Source organism: Suricata suricatta, chromosome 3, assembly GCF_006229205.1.
Source record: "Suricata suricatta isolate VVHF042 chromosome 3, meerkat_22Aug2017_6uvM2_HiC, whole genome shotgun sequence".
NCBI lineage: Eukaryota > Metazoa > Chordata > Mammalia > Carnivora > Herpestidae > Suricata > Suricata suricatta.
Window position 1 is genome coordinate 112,631,429 of NC_043702.1, and position 24,947 is coordinate 112,656,375.

The 24,947-nt window shown below is 35.9% G+C and overlaps 1 protein-coding gene across 1 annotated transcript in view; it reads left to right on the forward strand.

Annotated features, from left to right (window-relative positions):
* CATSPERE (catsper channel auxiliary subunit epsilon) overlaps nucleotides 1-24,947 on the forward strand; it is a 136,136-nt gene that overhangs the window by 49,684 nt on the left and 61,505 nt on the right. Inside the window, exons 9-10 of the mRNA XM_029933340.1 lie at nucleotides 4,433-4,510; nucleotides 17,220-17,326. Of these exons, the coding sequence (XP_029789200.1) occupies nucleotides 4,433-4,510; nucleotides 17,220-17,326 (185 nt within the window). The remainder of the gene's footprint in view (nucleotides 1-4,432; nucleotides 4,511-17,219; nucleotides 17,327-24,947) is intronic.

Here is a 24,947-nt window from a genome sequence, read left to right on the forward strand (position 1 = left end):
AATTCTACCAAACATTTAAATGGCCACTCTTCTCAAATTATTCCTAAAAGTAAAAAGGAAGGAAAAATTGAAAATTCATGAGGCCAGCATTACCCTGATACCAAAACCAGACAAAGACACTACAAATAAAAGAGAACTACATGCAAAAACCCTTCACAAAATATTAGCAAACCAAATCTGACAATACATTTTTTAAAAATTTATTCACTAAGGAGCACCTGGGTGGCTCAGTCGATTAAGCATCTGACTTTGGCTTGGGTCATAATCTCACATTCATGAGTTTGAGCCCCATGTCAGGCTCTGTGCTGACAGCTCAGCCTGGAGCATGCTTCGAATTCTCTCTCTCCCTCTCTCTCTCTCTCTCTCTCTCTCTCTCTCTCTCTCTCTCTGCCCCTCCCCTGCTCACACCTTGCCTCTCACTGTCTCTCAAAAATAAATAGTAAATAAATAAATAAATATAAAAATTAAAAAATAAAAATATTCACTACAATCAAGTGTGGTTTATTTCTGGGTTACAAGTGTTCAATATTTGCAAATGAATCAGTGTGATACATCACATCAATAAGAAATAATAAGAAACATAATTTCAATAGATGTGGAAAAAGCATTTGACAAAGTATAACATCCATTCTTTTTTTAATTTTTTTAATGTTTTTTATTTATTTTTGAGAGACAGAGAGAGATAGCACAAGCAGGGGAGAGTCAGAGAGAGAGGGAGACACAGAATCCCAAGCAGGCTCCAGGCTCTGAGCTGTCAGCACAGAGCCCGATGCAGGGCTTGAACCCATGAACTGTGAGATCATCACCTGAGCTGAAGCTGGACGCTTAACCAACCGAGCCACCCAGGAGCCCCTAACATCCATTCTTAATAAAAATCCTCAACAAGGGGCACCTGGGTGGCTCAGGTGGTGGCGTATCCAACTTTTTTTTTTTTACATTTATTTATTTTTTGAGGGATAGAGTGAGACAGAGCATGAGTGGGGAAGGTCAGAGAGAGAAGGAGACACAGAATCTGAAGCAGGCTCCAGGCTCTGAGCAAGCTGCCAGCACAGAGCCGGATGTGGGGCTCGAACCCACCAACCATAAACCCAAGTTGGATGCTTAACCTACCGAGCCACCCAGGCACCCTGAGCATCCAACTCTTGATTTTGGTTCAGGTCATGACCCTAGAGTTGTGGGATGGAGCTCCGCATCAGACTCTGTGCTAAGCATGGAGTCTGCTTGAGATTCTCACACTCTCTGACTCTCTCTCTCTCTCTCTCTAAAGTAAAAAATATTTTTAAAAGCCCTCAACAAAGTAGGTTTAGGAACATATCTCAACATAATAAAGGTCATTTATGAAAACCCCACTGCTGACCTCATCCTGATTGGGGTTACACTGAGAGCTTCTCCCCTAAGATCAGGAGCGAGACAAGGATGTCCACTCTCACCACTTGTATACAACATGGTGCTCGAAGTCCTAGCCTCAGCAGATGATATGACACTATATATAAAAAACTTGAAAGACTCCACCAAAAAAGCTAGAACTGATAAACGAATTCAGTAAAATCATAGGATACAAAATCAATGTATAGGAATCTGTTGCATTTTTATAGCGGCATTAAAAGAAATTAAGAAAACAATCCCATTTGCAATTGCACCAAAAATAATAAGATATATAGGAATAAATCTAACCAAAGAGGTGAAAGATCTGTACTCAGAAGAATATAAAACACTGATGAAAGGAATTGAAGATAGCACAAAGAAATGGAAAGAAAATTCCAGGCTCATGGATTGGAAGAACAAATATTGTTAAAATGTCTATACTATTCAAGCAATCTACAGATTTAATGCAATCTGTCAAAATATAAACACCCAGATAACCCAGGGAAACACTTGATTTTATTTTTTTTTAATTTTTTTTAGTGTTTTATTTATTTTTGATACAGACAGAGACAGAACATGAGAGGGGAAGGGGCAGAGAGAGAAGGAGACACAGAACTGGAAGCAGGCTCCAGGCTCTGAGCTAGCTGTCAGCACAGAGCCCGACGCGGGGCTCGAATCCATGAACATGAGATCTGACCTGAGCCGAAGTCAGAAGCTTACCCAACTGAGCCACCCAGGCACCCCGGGAAAAAACATTGATTCTTGATTTTAATAAAAAAAACATTGACTTCTCAAATTACTAGCAATATTATTACAAATTATGAAATATTTCTGATTCAACTAAAATCAGGAACTGGGCAAATGTGCTCATCTGTCAATAAATATCATCATTATTATTTAACATTGTCTTGAACATAGTAGTGTAATAAGACAAGGAAAAATGTACACAGTATTACAAATTTATAATAGCCATAAAGACTGTAAAATACTGATGAGTAAATTTAACAGGAAAGACACAGAACTTGTAGCAAGAATCACTCTCAAATTTTGTTGAATTATTTTTTAATATATTTTTAAATGTTTATTTGTTGTGAGAGAGCAAGAAGTGCATGCATGTGGCGGGGAGGCGTGGGGACGGGGACACAGGATCTGAAGCAGGCTCCAGGGTCTGAGCTGTCAGCCCAGAGCCTGACAGGAGGCTAAAACTCATATACTATGAGATCATGACCTGAGCTGAAGTCAGACACTCAACCCACTGAGCCACCCAGGTGCCCCTAAAAGATCTAGTTTTTAAAGTATTGAATTGGATCTAATGTCAATTTTTGCCTGAAAAAATATTTGTGTTTTAATTCATTATTCTTTTCAAAATTTTTATTTTTTAATTCCAGCATAATTAACATACGGTGTTATATTTCAGGTGTACAATATAGTGAACCAACCATTCTATTCATTACTCAGTGCTCATCATGAGAAGTGTGCTCTTAATGGCGTTCACCTATTTTCACCCATCCCCCACCTAACTAACCCCTGGCAACCACCAGTTTGTTCCCTGTATTTAAAAGTCTGGGTGGTTTTCTTTTCTTTTCTTTTCTCTTTTTTGGGGGAGGGGTCTCTTTTTGAAAAAATATTTCACCAATTATATGTAGTAATATAGTACAATATGTTCTACTCCTAGAAGAAACCGAAAGTGTAAAAAAATAATTCCAATTGACATACAAGAAAGAATTTAATGTAAAATCAGATCTGAGGAGAACTTGAAGCTGTACCATATAAAATGAGGGGAAATCTCATCCAAGATTGGAAACCAGAATCTATAAATTAAAGATAGTCATAATTGAAAGTGTGAAAATAAAAACTTTTATTTCACAAAAGCACGATAAGCATAGGTCAGACAAGAAGTAATTATGAAAACATTTTACAACATAGATGACACTAACCAGCTAATATTCCTAAGTGTTCAAAGAGATGGTGGAGGTGTAAGTTGGTGCAACCATTTTGAGAAATCATTCTGCATTATCTTACATATCTGCAACACAGCATTTCCACTCCTAAGTTTATACCCAGGACAGGAGATGCAAGTGGACCTGGAACATATGGAAAGATCCTCAAACTTTTTTACAATAAAAGAGATAGAGGTTAAAACTGCATCAAAGTACCTTTTTTCACCCACCAGTCTGGCAAATTCCAAATGTGTGACAACACATAATGAGGAAAGAAGAAATCTCATACATTGCAGTATCTGTGAAAATTACAAATGCATATACTCCATGACTCAACAATTGCACTTTTAGCTATACTCTAAAGTACAAAAAATATATGTACAAAATTGCTCATTATAGCATTGATTATAATGGGAAAGGATTGAGAACAAATGTTTATTAGGTTACTAGTTAGGTAAATTGTGATTCCTCCATAATTTGGAATAATATTCAGTGGAAAAGTTAATGAAAACATGTAAAGATCTCTAAGATACAACTTTAAAAGAAGACTATATTGTTTGAAAAAGTGTGTTTAGGGTACTTGCATTTATATAAAAAAAATAGCATCTTAGTTATACACAAAAATGTTACAAAAATATAAACAAGTAATAGTAGATACTTGGGTGTATAGTGGGCTTATGAGAACTGAGTGATGGAGTACAGAGTGGGAGAGAAATTTTCCCTTTATTTTGAATATAATTTGTTTTAAAGTATGTGAATAATTTGTCTATTCAAGGAAAAAATCAACAAAAAAGAAAAAAATTAGATTTACATCTATTGAAATGATAATGATGTAGATCAAGTGATGGATCAAGTGACAAAAGCAAGTGTTGAATTGTGATTATAGAGAAAGAGCTATACAAACATCCGTGCAAAGTTTTAACATCGGTTACCTCAGGAGTGTAGAGGGAAATCAACTCTTCCTTCATAGGTCTTTGGTTTGTTTCACCTGTTAAAAGCAACACATATCACTTTTGAGTTTTTTAATGGATAATCAAAAATGCTTAAATAAATAAAAACATTTTTATTGTAATAAAAATGAGATTAGTACAAAATGTAAAGAAATGCAAATACTTTTTATTTTGCAGATTATTGTTACATGGATACATGATCCAGAAAATGTAGATCCTGATGAGTTGCTACAGATTGCACAGGAACCTTCACCAGTAGGTGGAAACATTACTATTACCACAGATAAAATGATATGCTATGGTTCCTTTTTAAGGGCTTTGAATAATTTTAAGCATTCCAGAACTAACTAAACACAATTTAATTATCCATTACCTTTAGCCACTGTAGCGATTTGGAGCTAGTGCTCAATCTCCCCAATTATAAATCTTCCTTCTGAATTCTTATTGAGCATTTTCCCGACTTTCTATGAACCACATTATTCATAAAGACACTAACCTTCAAAGTAGTTTAAAGATGTTCTTTGCACATCTGTCTTGAGATCATCCTTCAAAAATCTGTCCAGTTCCTTACTGAATCTTTTACCACTTGGAGAGTAGTGGATTTCCTAAAGGGGCAGTATTGTGAGTAAAGACAGATGGTCTTTAACTTCTGTAGTTTGACTTAGTTTTTCTACTTCACTATAGTGCGAAAGTGATATATATTCAATAGAAATTGTACTTGGATCTTGGATCTTTTCCCAGACTAGTTGCCACTGATGTGATACAATGCCTTCGTGTGATGCTGGGTGCCGGCAGTGACCACAAGAGTAGACCACCAGTGCACTTAAACTATTCTGAACCTGTATGACAATTGTTTTTCAAATTTCAGTACAGTATTCAGTGATTTACATGAGATATTTAGCACCTTATTATAAAACTGCCCCGGTGTTAGATGATTTTGCCCAACTGTAGGCTAATGTAAGTGTTTTGAGCACATTTAAGGTAAGCTAGGCTGAGCTATGATGTTTGGTAGGTTAGGAGCATTAGATGCATTTTCCACTTATGATATTTTCAACTTATAGTCCATCGTAATTCAAGGAAGATCTACACGTCCTTTATTTTATCTGTTACAAATTTATCTCTTTCAAGATTTAAGTTCTGTCTTCCATTATAATTAAAACCTTCTGAAGAGAAACATAAAATGAGAAGTTTTAGTTTCATATGAGACTATGTCTTAGTGAGTCAAGATCTGATTTTTGAATAGTATGTTACATGCCTGTTGGTAGTAGAATTCACAAGAGATGGGCTGATAAACCAGAATGACAACCTATTAATTAATCGTTTTATTCAGCAAGTGACTTCAGAGGGAATAAAATGAACCAATAGTAATTAACACTTTCAGTATGACTGTTACTTAATCTCTAATCCTTTTAAGGTAAAATAGGTATATTTTAACATTATTTAGTCCATGGATATGTAATACTTTACCTTTTTAAAATTTCATGTTTATTCATGACCATGTCATTTCCGTAAAACCATTCTGTGGCTCTCCATCACCGACAGCAGACTCTTAAGACTCTTGACAATGACACACAAGGACCCGGATATTCTGTCCCTGTCACTCTTCTTTGGCCCCGGCGCTCCACCCATCCTGCCCCAGAGGCGGAACCCTAGTGCCACCCTGCACACACCCGCTGTCCCATGACTCCTTCCCTTTCTTCATCTTCTCGTGTTTTCGGTCTCAAGTCAGGTGTCACTGCCTCTAAGGTGTTCGCCTTGGCCAAGGCAGGATTTTTCCACATGAGTCGTTTGAGGGCATTATTGTAATGCTCCAGTTTTGATACATCATCAGCAAAACAGCTCTGACAAAATGTAAATTGTCTGTTTGGGTTTTTATCAGCCAATATATAATGTGACTGATAGATGCTCAAATCCTAACTCCACCCTTTACTCTTCATCTCTCCCTGGACCATCCCTGACTTTGAACTCCAACTATTCCCTTATCTTTAATGCTTTGCTGTATTTTATTACATATCTGAACTTCAACCCATCCCTGTCTCTCATTAACTTCCTCTACAAGCTTTACTTTGTGCCTGACACTCAAACTAAAGAAAAGACCAGCAGTGGGGTGCGGGTCCAGGGTGGGGTACAGGATAACTTATTCGTACAGTTTGGTTAAAAAAAATACTTGAAATTTCAAGGTTTCTGGGGCTCCTGGGTGGCTCAGTCGGTTGAGCATCCAGCTTCGGCTCAGGTCATGATCTCATGGTTCATGGGTTCGAGCCCTGTGTCAGTCTGTGTGCTGACAGCTAGCTCAGAGCCTGCAGCCTGCTTCGGATTCTGTGTCTCCCTCTCTGTCTGACCCTCCCCTGCTCATGCTGTCTCTCTCTCTCTCAAAAATAAATAAAACATTAGAAAAAATTTAAAACAAAAGAAATTTCAAGGTTTTATTCTGATGGGTTTTTCTTACCATGTTAACTGTGAATTATATCAGAAAGAAAATCTCCATAAAAGTGTAGGATACAGTTTAATGAATAATAATAATTAGCCATATTACTACTATCAAGAAGTAAAACACTAACAGAAGTACAGAAGGTCCCCATATGTGCCCCCTGCATGAATATAATTTCTCCCTCCACCTTAGAAGCACTTGTATGGATATAATTGTTTTGTCCCCTCTAAAAGTAACCATTATTCTGAACTTTGTGGTAATAACTGCTCTGGGTTTTTAAATTTTTTTTTCTTTAGCTTGCTACATGATTCCTAACCAATGCAGTGTAGTGGGTTTTTGTTTTGTGTTTATTTTTCTACTTTATACCAATTGAATCATGTTTTCTATACATTATAAATATTGCTTTTGGGGGAGATTTATTCATGTTATACTGTGTGGGCAGTTTATTCATTTTTGATCCTGTATGATATTTCACCATTCTACTGTTGATGAATTTTGGATTGGTTTTTGGGTTCTTTTGTTGTTTGTAATGAGTGCTGGTTTCTTTCTTTTTGTTCAGCTTTATTGAGATTTAAATGATACGTAACATTGTATATGTTTAGGTGTCCACTACTGTATGATACATATTGTGAAATGATGACCATAGTAGTATTTTTAACACCTTTATCACCTCACATAATAACCACTTCTTTTTTGTGGTAAGATTACTTAAGGTTTACTCTCTCAGCAACTTTCAAGTATTTAATACTGTGTTGTTAACTATACTCATCATATAGAATTAGAATTTACTCATCTTATCACTGGAAGTTTGTACCACCAGGTCCTCATTTTGCCCACCCCCTCAGACTCTGTAATCTCCATTCTACTCTGTTTCTATGAGCTCAGCATTTTTTAGATTCCATATAAAAGTATATCATACAGTATTTGTCTTTCTCTGTCTTATTGCACTTAGCATAATGCCCTTGAGGTCCATCCATGTCGTTGCAAATGGAGACATTTCCTTCTTTATTGTGGTTGAGTAATATTCCATTGTATATACACCATGTGTTCTTTATCCATCCATCCATCGATGGACACTTGGGCTGCTTCCATATCTTGGCTATTATAAATAATGCGGCAATAAACATAGGGGTGAATAGATCCTTTTGGATTAGCGTTTTCCTGGGGGTGGGTGAATACTCAGCAGTGGAATTACTGCATCATATGGTATTTCTATTTTTAATTTTTTGAGAAACCTTCATACTGTTTTCCACAGTGGCTGTACCAATTTATATTTCCACCAACAGTGCACAAGAGTTCCTTCTTCACCACATCCTTGTCAACAGTTGTTATTTCTTGTCTTTTGATTTTAGTCATTCTGACAGGTGTAAGGTGAGGCATCTTTTCATGTATCTGTTGGCTATCTGTATGTCTTCTTTGGAAAAAGGTCTATTCAGATTTTCTGCTTGCATTCTAATGGAATTGTTCATTTTTTTTGCTATTGAGTTGTATGAGTTTTGATATATTTTGAATATTAGCTTCTTAATAGATATATGATTTGTAAATATTTTCTCTCACTCAGTAGGTTGTTCTTTCATTAGTTGATTTCCTTTGCTGTGCACATATGATTTTTATCCTTTGCCCTATTGTAGTGGATTACACTGATTTTTGGAATCAGTGTAAAATACCTAAAATAAATCCCATTTGCCCATAGTATATAATTCTTTTTATATATTGTTGAATTTTATTGGCCATTGTATGTCCATATAGTTCAAATATTTTTAATTTTTACATTTCTTTTGAGACTTCTTCTCTGACTCATGTGTTATTGAAAAGTGTATCAATTTCCAAGTATTTGGGGATTTTTCAGTTACCTTTCTGTACTAACTTCTAATTTAATTCTGACAACATACTTTCTGCATTTCTATTCTTTTAAAAATACTTTTTGATTTGTTTTCTTAATTCAGTGTTATATTAATAATAGGTATACAATATAGTGTTCAATAATTCTATACATCACTTAGTGCTCATCATGTCAAGTGTACTCCTTAATCCCCATCACCTATTTCACCCATCCCCCCCTCCCTTCCCTCAGGTGACCAGCAGTTTGTTCTCTGTAGTTAAGAATCTGATTTTTTGTGTGTCTTTTTTTTCCTTAGATCATTTGTTTTCTCAAATTTCAGATATGAGTGAAATCGTATGGTATTTATCTTTCTCTGAATGACTTATTTCACTTAGCATTATACTCTGTAGGTCCATTCATGTTGTCACAAAAGGCAAGATTTCACTCCATTTTACAATGGAATAATATTCCATCATTTATATGTATTCTACATCTTCTTTATACATGCATCCATCCGTCAATGGACACTTGGGCTGCTTCCGTATCTTGGCTATTGTAAATAATGTAATAAATATAGAGGTGGTTATATCTTTTTACATTGGTATTTTTGTTTTCTTGGGGTAAATACACAGTAGTAGAATTACTGGGTCATATAGTAACTCTATTTTTAATTTTTTGCGGAAACTCTATACTGTTTTCCACAGTGGCTACACTAGTTTGCATTCCCACCAACCGCGCACAACCCTTTTTGTTTCTTTGATTTTAGCCATTTTGACCCATATGAGGTGATACTTCATTGTGGTTTTGATTTTCATTTCTATGGTGATTAGTGATGTTGAGGATCTTCCCTTATGTCTGTTGGCTATCTTCTACTTAGAAATATCTGTTCATGTTTTCTTCCTACTCTTTAACTTGATTATTTGGGGGGTTTTGGCATTGACTTATATAGGTTCTTTATATATTTTGAATATAAACCTTTATCAGATATATCATTTGCAAATACCTTCTGCCATTCAGAAGGTTGTTTTTTGTTTTGTTTTGTTTTGTTCATTATTTCCTTTATTCTGTAGAAGTTTTTAGTTTTGATGTAGTCCCAATAGTTTATTTTTGTTTTTCTTTTCCTTGCCTCAGGAGACATGTCTAGAAAAAAGTTGCTATTGCTGATGTCAAAGATATCACTGCCTGTATTCTCTTCTAAGATTTTTATAGTATCAAGGTCTCACATTTAGGCCCTTAATCCATTTTGAATTTGTTTTTATTTGTGGTATAAGAAAGTGGTCCAGTTTCATTCTTTTTGCATATAGCAATTTGTTGAAGAGACTTTGTTTTTCCCGTTGTATATTCTTGCCTCCTTTGTCATCGATTAATTGACCATATAATTGTGGATTTGTTTCTGGGCTCATTCTCTATTTTATTCTGTCAACATTATGTCAATTTTTTCCCTATCATAGTGTTTTGATTACTACAGCTTTGTAATGTAACTTGAAATCTGGAATTGTGATACCTCCAGCTTTGTTCTTCTTTCTCCAGATTGCTTTGGCTCTGTGGGGTTCTTTTGTGGATGCATACAAATTTCAGGATTATTTATTTTCGTTCTGTGAAAAATGCCGTGGGTATTTTGATAGAGCCTGCATTAAATCTGTAGCTTGCTTTGAGTAGTGTGAACAGTTTAACAACATTTGTTCTCCCGATCCATGAGCATGGGGTGTCTTTCCAGTTAGTTGTGTCGTTTCCAATTTCTTTCATCAGTGTATTATAGTTTCAAGAGTATGGATCATTCACCTCCTTGATTAAGTTTATTCCTAGGTTATTTTATTCTTTTTGGTGCAGTCATAAATTGGATTGTCTTCTTAGTTTCTCTTTTTGCTACTTTATTATTAGCATACAGAAATGCAACTGATTTCTGTATATTAATTTTGTATCCTGAAACTTTGAGTCCACTTATCAGGTGTAGTAGATTTTGGTAGGGATTTTCTATATATAGTATCATGTCATCTACAAATAGTGAAAGTTGTACTTCTTATCATTTGGATGCCTTTTATTTCTTTTTCTTGTCTGATTACTGTGGCTAAGACCACCAGGACTATGTTCAACAAAACTAGTGAGAAAGGACATCCTTGCCTTGTTCCTGGTCTTAGGGGAAAAGCTTTCAGTTTTTCACTATTGAGTATAATGTTAACTGTTGATTTCTTCCTATATCGCCCTTATTATATTGAGATATGTTCCCTCTAAATCTACTTTGGTGAGAGTTTTTATCATGAGTTGCTGTTGTTCATTGTGAAATGATTTTTCTGCATTTATTGAGATGACCATATAGTTTTTATCTTTTTTCTTATTGATGTGATGTATCACATCAATTGATTTGTGAATATGGAAGCACTCTTGCATCCCAGGAATGAATCCCACTTGATCATGGTAAGTGATTTTTTTAAATGTATAATTGGATTCTGTTTGCTAAATTTTAAGGATTTTTGCATCTGTGTTTATCAGAGATATTGGCCTGTAATTCACTTTTCTTATAGTGTCTTTTTTTTAATTTATTTTTTTAATGTTTTATTTATTTTTGATACAGAGAGAGACAGAGCATGAGGGGGGGAGGGGCAGAGAGAGAAGGAGACACAGAACCCGAAGCAGGCTCCAGGCTCTGAGCTAGCTGTCAGCACAGAGCCTGACGCCGGGCTCAACTCACGAATGTGAGATCTTACCTGAGCCGAAGTCGGAGGCTTAACTGACTGAGCCACCCAGGCGCCCCTCTTATAGTGTCTTTATCTGGCTTTGGTATCCTGGTAATTCTATCTTCATAGAATGAATTTGGAAGCTTTCCTTCCTTTATATTTTTTGAGTAGTTTCAGAAGAAAACATATTAACTCTTGTTTAATGTTCACTAGAATTCATCTGGGCAGCCATCTGTTCCTGGACCTGTTTGTTGGGAGTTTTTTGATTATTGATTCAATTTCATTGCTGGTAATCAGTCTGTTCAAATTTTTACTTCTTCCTGATTCCATTTTGGCAGGTTACACTTTCTAGGAATTTATGCTTTTCTTCTAGGTTTGTCAAATTTGTCAGCATATAATTTTTCATAATATTCTTTTATGATCCTTCATATTTTTGAGGCATTGGCTGTTATTCTTCTTTCATGTCTGACTTTGTTTCTTTGTGCCCTCTTTTTTTATGAGTTCTGCTAATAGTTTATCAATTTTGTCAATCATTTCAAAGAACATTGATCTGTTTTATTGTTTAAGTTTCTATTTCATTTATTTCTGCTGTAATCTTTATTATTTCCTTCCTTGTCCTGGTTTGGGTTTTGTTTTGTTCTTTCTTTCTATTCTAGTCTTTAGATGTAAGGTTAGCTTGTTTATTTGAGGTGTTTCCTTGCCCCTTGAGGTAGGCCTCTGTTGCTATAAACTTCCCTTTCAGAATGGCTTTTCCTGCATCCCAAAGGATTGAAACTGTTGTGTTTTTATTTTTATTTGTCTCCAAGTATTTTTTTTATTTCTCCTTTGATTTCTTGGTTAACCTGTTCATTTTTTAGTAGCACATTGTCTAACCTCAATTTATTTGTGTTCTTTCCAGACATTTTCTTGCTATTGATTTCTAGTTTTATAGTGCTGTGGCTGGAAAAGATGAATTGTATGACTTCAGTCTTTTTAAGTTTGTTGAGTCTTATTCTGTGGCCTGACATATGATCTCTTCCAGAGAATGTGCCATATGTTCTTGAAAATAATGTGTTTTCTACTGTTTTCAGATAGAATGTTCTGAATATATCTGTTAGGTCCATCTGGTTTAATGTGTCATTCAAAGCCACCATTTCCTTGTTGATTTTTTTCTCAATGATCTATCCATTGATGTAAGTGGGGTGTTAAAGTCCCTACTATTATTGTGTTAATGTCAATTTCTTCCTTTATGTCTCTTAGTAGTTGCTTTATGTAATTAAGTGCTCCCCTGTCGGCTGCATAAATTATTTCAATGATTATACCTTCCTGTTGGATTGTTTCTTTTATTATTGTGTCATGTCCTTCTTTGTCTCTTGTTATAGCCTTTGTTTTAAAGTCTATTTTGTCCAAAATAAATATTGCTACCCAAGCTTTCTTTTCACTTCCATTTGCATGATGAATGTTCTTTCATCCCTTCACTTTCAATCTGCATGTGTCTTTAAGTCTAGTATGAGTCTCTGGTAGGCAGCATATAGTTGAGTCTTACTTTCTATATCCATTTTGTCATCCTGTGCCTTTCTGTTAGAGCAGTTAGTTCATTTGCGTTCAAAGTAATTATTATGCAATTTTTTAAAGTTTATTTTTATTTATTTTGAGAGAGAGAGAGAGAGAGAGAGAGAGAGCAAGGTAAGGCAAGGCAGAGAGAGAGGGAGACAGATCCCAAGCAGGCTTAGGACAGAATCTGATGCAGGGCTTGAACTCACAAATGCAAGATCATGAGTCAAGTCCAAGTCTGAGCCAAATTCAAGAGCCAGATGCTCAGTTAGAGCCACTATGGTGCCCCTCTAAGTAATTATTGATAGGTATGTATTTATTGTCATTTTATTTGTTTTATGGTTGTTTTTGGAGTTCCGTTTCTTTTTCCTGTTGCTTTCTTCTCTCATGGTTTGCTGGCTTTTTCTAGTGATATACTTGGATTCCTTCTCTTTATATTTTGTATATCTATTACTTTGGTTTTTTTATTTGTGGTTACCATTAGGTTTATATATTATATCTTGTGCATATTACAGTCTGTCTTATTTTGATTGTCACTTAAGTTTGAACCCATTCTAAAAGCACTAAATTTTTATTCTTCTCCCCCTACATATTATGTATATATTATCATATTTTACATCCTTTCATTCTGCAAATCTCTGACTGATTATTAGAAACATGGTTCATAGTACTTCATTTGCGCTTCCTACTTTTCTTAATCCTGCTTATTGTCTTTCTTTTCCACTCAAGAAAAACCCTTTAACATTTTTTTTGCGAGGCTGGTTTAGTGGTAATGAACTCCTTTAATTTTTGTTTGTCTGGGAAATTGTTTATCTCTCCCCTCTGTTCTGAATGAGAAACTTTCTGGATAGAATATTCTTAGTTACAGGGTTTTTTTCTTTCAGCACTTTGACTGAAGGTCACTCCCTCTGGCCTGCAAAGTGTCTGCTGAATATTCGGCTGATAGCCTTATGGAGTGTCCATTGTATGTAACAGTTTTCTCTTGCTGCTTTTAAAATTCTCTCTTCATAAGGAGTTTTTGTAATCTTAATTACTGTGTGTCTTGGTATAGACCTCCTTTGGTTGACTTTGTTGGGGGCTCTCTGTGCCTCCTGGATCTGGATTTCTGTTTCCTTCCTCAGATACAGGAAGTTTTCAGCTATTATTTCTTCAAGTAAATTTCCTGCCTTCTTTTCTCTCTTCTCCTTCATGGATTCCTTTTTTTTAGTGTCTTTTATTTTATTTTGAGATAGAGAGACAAAGACAGAGACAGAGAGTGAGTGGGAGAGGGTCAGAGAGAGAGGGAGACACAGAATCTGAAGCAGGCTCCAGGCTCTGAGCTGTCAGCACAGAAACCGACGCAGGGCTCGAACCCACAAACTGCAGGATCATGACCCGAGCTGAAGTCGGACTGAGCCACCCAGGCACCCCTCCTTCATGGATTCCTATAGTTACACTTGATGGTGTTGCTGAGCCCCATTAATTTATTCTCATTCTTTGTTAATGCTTTTTTTTTTTTTTTTTTTGCTCCTGTTCAACGTGATTGTTTGTGATTACTCTGTCTCCCAAGTTACCGATCCATTTTGCTTTCTTTGGTACTCATTCCCTTCAGTGTATTTTTAATTTCAGTTATTGAGGTCTTCATCTCTGGTTGGTTCTTCTTTATGTTTTGTATCTTTTTTGGAGGGGGTCTTGTGAGTCAAACTATTTAAAAAAATAGTTATAAAATTTCTTTAACATTTGCCCACTGTACTAAGAGTAAAATCCAAACTATTTTCCAAACTTGCAATGCTTAGCATGATGTACCCTCTGGCTATCTTTTAGCTAAAATTTTCCTGTACTATTTTCCCTCTTACTACTTTCTAGCCTTTATGTCTCCTTCAATTCCTCAACCATAATAATCCCTCTCCCACCTCAGAGCCTTTGTAACTCTTGTTCATTCCACCAGGAACGCTCCTCTCACAGCTGCATTGTGAAAGAGCTATACTCTCTTCTCGGTTGTGAGATTTTTTTTCCTTATTTGTTCAACAACACTTAAAAATACAGGTTTAGGAGGCAGATCTTCAAGGTAGCAGTGCAGTTTCGGACATATTGGCTTGACGTGTTTGTAAGACAAAATCATTGTTAAAAATCGAGTTAGATACATTGATATTGACCTAGATATAAAATTTGGGATCTGGGCCATACAATTTGAGCGGTTTTATGGGAATTGGATGATACTTGAAGTCATGTGACTGAGCGAGATCACCTCGGAATCGAATGTACTATGAAAAGGGCGCTGGAAGGAAGAGAGTCTGGGGCCGTGCTCTGGGGTCTCCAATGGAGCAAGGAGCAGCTGGCATCATGGGAGCCACGTAAGAGAGTGTGTCCAAGGGGAGATGAGTCCAGTAGTCCAATGTATCAAATACCGCCAAAAACTCAGATGAGATAAACAAAAAGCATATTAAGTTTCAAAATGTGCAAAACCATATACTGATGTTATAACTAGAAAAATAATTTTAAAAACAATACACTAAGTTTGACATCACCACAGTGAAATTTGTCAGAGATTCCTAATAGTAAAATAAACTGGCATGGTCCTTTTAGAAATTGTTTCAATAATATGTATCAAGAATATTTAAAGTATTCATAGTTTATGACCCAGTAATCACATTTCCCAGAATCTCATCGAAAGAAATAGTCCTAACTGTGGAAAAGACTGTACATCTGACGATACCCATGGCAATAGTATTTATAATACTGAATGGGTAAAGCTACCTAAATGTTCAATAGGGAAGTGTTAAATCAATGCTGATAATTCACTCAATGGAATATCATGCTATCATTAAAAATGATGTTTGTATAGACTTCCAGTTAACATGGATACATAAGAGTAGACTTCATTGGTAAATTCTAAGACATATAATAAAGTATTTTAAATATTTTTATAATTTCTATATGTTAATTTTAGCATATTTATAAAATAATTTTTAATGACCATGAGTTATATCCTCTTAATGAAAAAAAATGTGTTTAAGCTTATTTGCTTGTCTTAACTTTTTCACCTATCCTTTTTTCTATTATTTTTTGTATGTGTCACTTACTATATTTTATTCCTATCTTACTCTATGCTACATTTATTCCTTCCTTTGCAGTTATATGAAAGACAATTGTATTTAAAAGTCTGAATAGTGAATATAATTTTCTGGAATAAAATTTAAAATATCCATTATTTATTATTTACCAGGAAAACCTGTATTGCTCTATCAAAATCAGTAAATGTGTATGCCTCAGAGGTTCTTACCTGACCACATTCACTCTGAAAATTAGGTTAAATCCTATTAGATAAGACCATAGTCTCAATGAATACACTCTGATGATCATCATGGCAATCTCAGCAGCTCCTTTGCTGGTGGTTGACATTTCAGGGAAGTTAACTGGAGCATTATTGGAGGATTAGGGCAGAAGGGAGTCATGGAAGTTTTGGACTGACTCTCATTATCTGATATTTTATTTTAGGGATTATCCATAATGAAACCATTGCCTCTATTCCAAAAATACCTATTAGGAAAAATTCCAGGCAGTTCATCTTCTCTTAAATCTCACTAGAGAAAGAGGGAGCAGGGACACCTGGGCAGCTCAGTCAGTTAAGCCACGGGCTTTGGCTCAGGTCTTGATCTCGTGGTTCGTGGGTTCCAGCCCCTCATCGGGCTCTGTCCTGACAGCTAGCTCAGAGCCTGGAGCCTACTTCAGATTCTGTGTCACCCTTTCTCTCTGATCCTTCCCTGCTCACACTGTCTCTCTCTATCTCTCAAAAATAAATTAAAAACATTTTTAAAATGTTTTAAAAAATTAAAAAGAAAAAGAAAAAGAGGGAGCATGTCAGATCTATTGTCATACTAAGAGAAGTTTTGTTAATGCCTCCAGATGTCATTTGAAACCTACCTTGAAAGAAGATGTTGTTTTGAAGTCAGATTCATATAGAAATGATTCTAACAGATCAGTTTTAGAAACTCCATTATGTATTTCATTAAAATTAAGACTTAATTTGGGACACTTGAGTGGCTCAGTTGGTTAAGTGCTTGACTCCAGTTCAGGTCATGATCTCACAGTTTATGGGTTCAGGCCCCACATCGGGCTCTGTGTTGTCAGCTCAGAGCCTGGAGCCTGCTTAGGATTCTGTGTCTCCCTCTCTCAACCCCTTCCCTTCTCTTTCTCTGTCACTCTCTCCCAAAAATGAATAAACATTAAAAAAAATTAAGACATAATTTATTTAAAGGTCTCCTTATTCTCAATTCATTCAAGAATCTGATTATGTATATTATTTTCAGCATGTTGGAAATGGTACTCTAACTTCTTTTTAATTTATAAAGTTCAATGGGGGAGGAAATGTTATAATAGAAAAACCTGATCTTGAAAATGTGGTGAATCTATAAATACAAATAATATCCTAACTAAAATAACAAATTCAATACATCATGATATAATTTCAGAATAATTTTGTCTATGGAAAGTAAAAAGAGGAATTTTTTTGTTTTTTTACAGAATTCCAGAATACTTACCAAGGAGCTGGCCACTTTGGGACAGCAGCCTATCATATTTACACCTCTGAAGAAAAACATTTATTATCCAGATAGCAAAATGAAGAATGGGTATTTAATTTTAAAACTTCATATATAAATTTTATTTTTAAATTTTTGTAAAATAACCATCAGTTAAAGAAATTTTTAAAACCTGTGAAATTCCATGGAAAACCTTATATGTAATTACCAAGTGGTTCCTTTCATGATACACACACAAAAGTTATGATCATCAGAACTTGTTACCAACTTAGAAAATGCTAGTCACACTTGTTGATTATAGTTTTATAATTTATATTATATATATATAAATAGCTATATTTATATAGCTAAACTTCAGTCAAATGCCTTATTCAGGGTGTTGGCAAATCCTGGCAATATCTCAAAACATTTCCTGGCAGTTCAGAAAAGTGAGCCCCAGTGGTTTAACTGCTGCCGAAATCTTTACCACCATCGGTACACACACACAACAAATCCGACGTGAGGCATAAAATCTGTCACTGCCAAAGTTACTTCGTAGGTGGTCGTGGCGTTTAGACAGCCTTTCCTAGTTTAATACCACTAGGCACAGGGCAAGGGGCTTATAACTAAGAGATAGAATTCCTGCACTCAGTAACCTGACCTTGGTTGGGGAGGCAAGGAAGCAAATTGACATTATGATAGAAGGGAACCCAGGTGAAATAGAAAAGAGGGCGCACAAAACAAGGCTTGGATACAAGGGAATCAAGGAGGACTTTCCTAAGGAGGTGAAACCCGCATTATTGAAAAGAAATAAAAGTTAGTCAATTGGGGGAACATTCCAGAGAGGTGATGAACACAGGGCCCTTGGAGCAGAGGTCTAAGAAAGCAGAAACCAGTGCATATCAGGAGATGCAAAGAAGTTGAATTCATGAGGAAAGTAAAGAGTGACATTCAGAGAAGATATTTTTTAAACATCATAATAAGCTGAGGCTAAAATTCTTGCCGATTTTATAAAACTTTGGGAGTGGAGAGAAAAGTCATAAAACCAATGAAAGACTTGTGTGATTTAGCAGGCAGGTAGGAAATTATAGGTACTGTTGGTTTCATTCCTATTGTTAACAGGTCTATATATACCACAGCTCTTCCTCTACCACACGATTCACCCTTTTAAAGCGTACAGTTCAATGGTTTTTAGTATATTTATAGAGTTGTGCACCTATCACCACTGTTTAATTCTAGAACATCTTTACCAACTCAAAAAGCAATCCTATTCCCTCCTTCTCCCAGCCCTTGGTAATATTAACTTATTTTCTGTCTCTATGATATGCCTATTTTGTCTATTTCTTATCAAGAGAATCATGCAATATATATAGTCTTCTGCAACAGGCTTCTTTCAGTTAGCATAATGTCCTCGGGGTTCATCTGTGTTGTCGTATGTATCAGTGGCCCATTCCTAAAAAAGGAATCAAATTTGCCAAATAATATTCCGTTCTATGGATATATAAACTTCTTAAAACATTCATTCTTCAGATGATGGATATTTGGACTTTTTCCACTTTAGACATACTATGTGTCATGCTGCTGTGAACATTTATGTGCAAGTCTTTGTGTAGACCTAACGTTTTTATTTCTCCCGAATGTATGCCTAGGATTGAAATTGTGAGACATACAGTATCTAATTTCAGAGAAATTACTTTGTGTGATTTCAGTTTTCTTATACGTGTTGAGTTTCATTTCATGGCCTAACATACAGTCTGTCTTGGGGAATTTGCCATGTCCACTTGCAAAGAATGTGGAGCCACTGTTTTTGGGCACAGTGTTCTATAGATGTGTTAGGTCTACGGGTGTATAGGGTTGGTTAGGTGTTTGATTTCTTTGTTGATCTTTTGCTAGTTGCTCTATCCATTATTGAAGGTGGTATATCAAAGTCTCCAACTGTTATTGTTGGATTGTCTATTTCCCCCTTCATTCTGTCATGCGTTTTGGGTCTCTGTTGTCAGATGACAACACACATGTTTATAACTATTATCCTTTCCTGATAGATGACAGACTCTTGACATTATAAAATGTTCCTGTTTACTTTTTGTAACTTTTTTGCAGCAAAGTTATTTTCTCTGATATTAGTGTAGCCAGTCCAGCTTTCTATGGTTGCCTTTGCATAAAATGTTTTTTCTACCATTTACTTTCAACATATTTGTATTTTTAAAACTTAAATTCATCTCCTATGGACAACATATAGTTGGAACTTATTTTCTTATCAGTCTGATAACCCCTGCCATTTTATTGGACTGTCTGGTCTGCTCATATTTAATGTTATTTCTGATATAGTTGGATTTATGTCTGCTGTTTTATTTTTACTTCCTGTATTTCTCATGACTTTATTGTTCCTCTATTTCTCTTTTATTGTTTTCTTTTGCATTATGTGAATATTTTCTACTGTAATAACTTAATTACATTAATTTTTTCACTGTATTTTTGAAATATGTCCTTAGTTTATCCTGTAGAGTTGGCCATCTACATATAGCACACTGCAACAATGAGAAGGCTTACACTGCACAACAAATTTGAAAGATAACTTTACATTATCACACAAAGTTAAAAATGCACATACTAACAGTTCAGCAATTCAATTACGGTATGTATTCTATAGAAATTCATGCATAGCTGTACCAGGAGATGTAAGTATTTGTAGCAGAATTGTTTCTAATAACAAAAAAAAATTGAAATCCTAATCTCCATTCATAGAGAGATGGGTGAACATCCTATAATTATACTGTGGAATATATGCTTTCTACAGCAGTAAAAATGAATCAAACACAGGAACACAAATCAACATAAATAAATTTTACAAATATAACATTAAATGAAAAAAGCAAGTCATGGAAGAAAAATACAATATAATTCCATCTATTTATGGTGCAAAGCTTAAAAAATCAAAGAATATATTGCTTAATAACACACATATGTGGGAATCTAGTTTTATAAAGGATGATAATTGACTTCTGTGTATTAACCTTATATCCTACAACTTGCTGCAATTGCCTATTTATTCTAAGATTTTTGTTTGTTTGTTCTTTGGGATTTTCATACGTAGACAATCATGTTATCTGCAAATAAAGAACATTTTGTTACTTCCTTCTCAATCTTGTATGCCTTTTATTTCATTTTCTTGTCTTACTATGTTAGCTAGTACTTCCAGTGTGATATTGAATAGGGGTGGTAAGAGGAGACATTGTTGCCTTGTTCTTAGGAGGAATGGATCTAGTTCTCACCATTAAGTGTTTTTGATGGTTTTTTGTAGATGCTCCTTTATCAGGATGAGGAACTTCCCCTCCATTGCTTGCTTAGCTAAGAATGTTTATCATGAATGGGTGTAAGATTTTTGTCAAATGCTTTTTCTGCATCTACTGATGTGACGATATACTTTTTCTTTTTTAACCTGTTGATTTGATGGATTACATTAATTGATTTTTAATATTGAACCAGACTTGGTCATGGTATATATTCTTTTTACACATTGTTGAATTCAAAGGATCCGTAACTTTTCCTGTAATGTCTTTATCTGATTTAGGTATTAGGGTATCTGGTTTTCTCTATTGTTCTTCTGTTTTCAATTTACTGATTTCCATTGCAATTTTTTCTTCTGGTTGCTTTTGGTTTATACTGCTTTTTTTCTCTCTAGTTTTCTAAGGTGGAAGCTTAGAGTATTGATTTTAGGTCTTTCTCCTTTTTTAAATATGCATTTACTGCCATACATTTCCCTCTAAGCCTTTCTTTCCCTGAAACCCCCAAAGTTTGTTTAAGTCGTATTTTTTCATTTGTTCAAAACACTTTCTCATTTTAATTTTGTTTAAAATATTTTAAAATTTCCATTCAGATGTCTTCTTGACTTGTGTGTTATTTAGAAGTGTTTAATCTCCAAATCTTCAGGGATTTTTTCCAGCTTTTTTTTGTTATTTAACTCTAGCTTAATTATGTAGTATTTTGAGAGCATGCTTTGTATAATTTCCACTTTTTAAAATTTCTGAAGGTGTGTTTTGTGACCCAAGATATGGTGTGTTATGGTGAGTGTTCTATGAAAACTTGAGAAGAACGTATATTCTGCTGTTGTTGGATGAGATGTTCTTTATATGTCAATTAGATCCACTTGACTGACAGTGCTGTTCAGTTTCATTATGTCCTTACTGGTTTTCTCCCGCTGGGCCTCAATTACTGGAAGAGGAGGGCTTTTTTTTTAATGTTTATTTATTTTTGAGAGGGAGAGACAGAGTGTGAGTGGGGGAGAGGCCAAGAGAGAGGGAGACACAAAATCCCCAGCAGGATGAGCTTTTAGCGCAGAGCTGGACGTGGGGCTCAAACCCATGAACAGAAAGATCATGACCGGAGCCGAAGTTGGTCGCCTAACCGACCAAGCCACCCAGGCAACCCCTGAAAGAGAAGTTTTGAATCTCTAACCATGTTAATGGATTTTTCTACTTCTTCCTGCGGTTCCGTATTGTTTAATAGGACATACATGTGGCAAAACTAATTTTTAAAAGCACAGGAATGTAAACACAAACGCAAATGCAAAATCAGGCAAGTGATTATGTGTACGCAGGTAGGGGTGGAGAAGGAGAGACATAGGGCATATCTAAGCTATGGGTTCTGAATTTTGATCTAGGTGGTTAATATACAGATGTTCACTTTAGTATTATTTTTTAAATGTGTGTTTAGCATATGCTCTTTAGTATGTATGATACATTCATAATAAAATTATTAAGTGGTGTTTTAAAAAAATTTTTTTAACATTTATTCATTTTTGAGAGAGACACCATATGAATGGGAGAGAGGCAGAGAAAGAGGGAGACACAGAATCTGAAGCAGGCTCCCAGGCTCTGAGCTGTCAGCACAGAGCCTGACACGGGGCTCCAACTCACAAACCCCAAGATCATGACATCAGCTAAAGTTGGATGCTTAACCAACTGAACTACCCAGGAGCCCCCTAAATAAGTGTTTTTTTAAAGAAACATAAAGAAAATATGTATATAGAGAGAATATCAGAGGTTCATTATTTTCTTAAATATTGCCTTGGATGCCATAAAAGACTATCCATGTGACTGACTAATCAGGGGTTAGATAAGGTTAACCTTACAAAATATGCATTTTGTAGTAAAACAAGAAAGCAAAATAGAAGAGATAGTTTTGGGCATAATTTAAAAGACAGTAGAATGTAAAGACAGGAAGATGGAAGAGGCACCCCCAATGGGGATTCAGAGCACAAACTGTTCTGATAGGCAAACAGGAAGAACATACCAAAATATAATATGGCAAGTGAAATTGAATTTAAAAAAATAGATCCCCTGAAAATCATTTGGAATAACTTGATTTTTTTTTCTGGATATAATTAAGGGGCCACTGATGTTTCTAAGCAGAACATCACTTAATGAAATTCACTTTAAAGGGGATAAATTACAACATGGCAGATTAAATGCATTTGTTTACCTCCACTCTCTCTCATAATCTCTTGCTAAAATAGTCGCAAGCCTATAAGGAGAAGCAATGGGAAGGGAAGCAAGAAGGTGGAAAGCAGAGAGAGAAAGGGTAACTGACTTAGTAGAGCATGAAATTGTATTCATTAAGAGCTCGAAGAGGGAATTCTAAAGTGTTGGGAACCCCTCCAGCATGCCATCAGTGCTGTCCTCCTGCTCTGCTCCCTAAACATGGAAACCTAGCATCTATCCTGGCAAGACAGAAGAGCATTTTTCTTTGTATTAACTGATCAGACCTACTTAAAGTGAGTTACATTGGAGTCAGAAGGGAAAAAGCACAATGGAGCACATGATGAGCAAGAAGTATCCCTCAGAGTTGACCCGCACACAACTTGTTATGATTTCTCTCTTAAATATTGGACAACCAAAGACTACAAGAGAATGACAGATTCCAACGTGAATGTCAGACACTGAATCAATTAAAAGGACAGAAGAACTCAGAGGAAATAACACATAGAGGGAACCAAAGAAAAAGTATAAAAGCAGTATAAAATCTTCAGAGAAATAGAAGATATTATATACATAAAAGAAAATGAAGATGTTATAAAATGGGACAGAAGAAGAGAATTTTGAAAAGTGTATAATCACCATTAAAAATTCAAACGTTTGAAAACAAAATGACAGACATGGAAAATTGAAGCTGTGGTTTATATAGACAGTGGAATACTACTTGGCAATGAGAAGGAATGAAATCCTGTCATTTGCAACAACACAGATGGAACTGGAGGGTACTGTGTTGAGTGAAATAAGTCAGTCAGAAAAAGACAGATACCATAAGTTTTCACTCATGTGGAACTTGAGAAACCTAATGGAGAGCCATGAGGGAAGGAAAGGGGAAAAAATAGTTTCAAACAGAGAGGGAGGCAAACCATAAGAGACTCTTGAGGAGAGCAAACTGAGGGTGGATGAGGGGTGCGGAGAGGGGGAGAAATAGGTGATGGGCATTGAGGAAGGCACCTGTTGGGATGACCACTGGGTGTGGTACGGAAGCAATGAATCACAGGAATCTACCCCCAAAACCAAGAGCACACTGTATACACTGTATGCTAGCTAACTTGAGAATAAATTATATAGGAAGAAAGAAAGGAAAGGAAGGAAGGAAGAAAGAAAGAAAAGAAAGAAAGAAAGAAAGGAAGAAAAGAAAGAAAGAAAGAAGTAAAAAAAAAAAAAAAGGAAAAAGAAAAATGAAAATGCTCAGTATGCCTCAGCCGGGCCGTGAGTTCTGGCTCCTTTCAGGCCTTGTAGATAAGAACGTATCCATTCAAACAAAACAGTCGCCGATACCTAGTTAAAAAGGAGGATACACGTATGAGATTATTATATAGCCAGTGGACAATGTAACAAAATGGTACTGATGACTTTTTTCTGTTTATTTATTTATTTTGAAAGAGAGAAAGCAGGGAAGGGGCAAAGAGAGAGGGAGAGAGAATCCCAAGCAGGCCCTGCATTGTCAGCGCAGAGCCCAAGGTGAGGCTTAAACTCACAAACCATGAGATCATGACCTGAACTGAAAGCAAGGGTCAGATGCTTAGCTAACAGAGCCACCCAGGTGCCCTGTGATAATTTTAGAAATTGTACTTGTGGGGTGCCTGGATGGCTCAGTCGGTTAAGCACCAACTTTGGTTCAGGTTGTGATCTCATAGTTGGTGCGTTTGAGCCCCACATTGGGCTCTGTGCTCACAACTCAGAGCCTGGAGCCTGCTTCTGATCCTGTGTCTCCTCTCTCTGCCCCTTCCCCACTCACACTCTGTCTCTCTGTCTCTCTCTCAGTTTTAGTAGTGTGGCTTGCAACAAACACTAATTGCATGGAATGTCATGGCAGCATGGTGATTTGGTGATGCTACATGTGCCCCCACATGGGCTACCTTGACCTGCCAGGATCACCTTCCTAGTGGGCAGAATGCCATCACCCAAGTATGCATTCACTGAGGAAATAGAAAACTTAAGAGACATTCACAGAACATCTACAACCTGACGTGTCCTGGATTGCCCTGCTAGGAAACTCTCCTTGGAATTTTTCATAACTTCCAAGATCCATGGTAGAATGTTTGTTTCCCCAAATTCCCCTGTATGTCCACTCAAAAGATAGCCCTGTCAAATCTTCGAATACCAAGAAAAAAAGGGAAGATCCTAAAAACGTAAAGGCAACCCATTTAAATAATAGCAAGAATCAATGTATCATCTGGCTTAAACGTTCATACAGA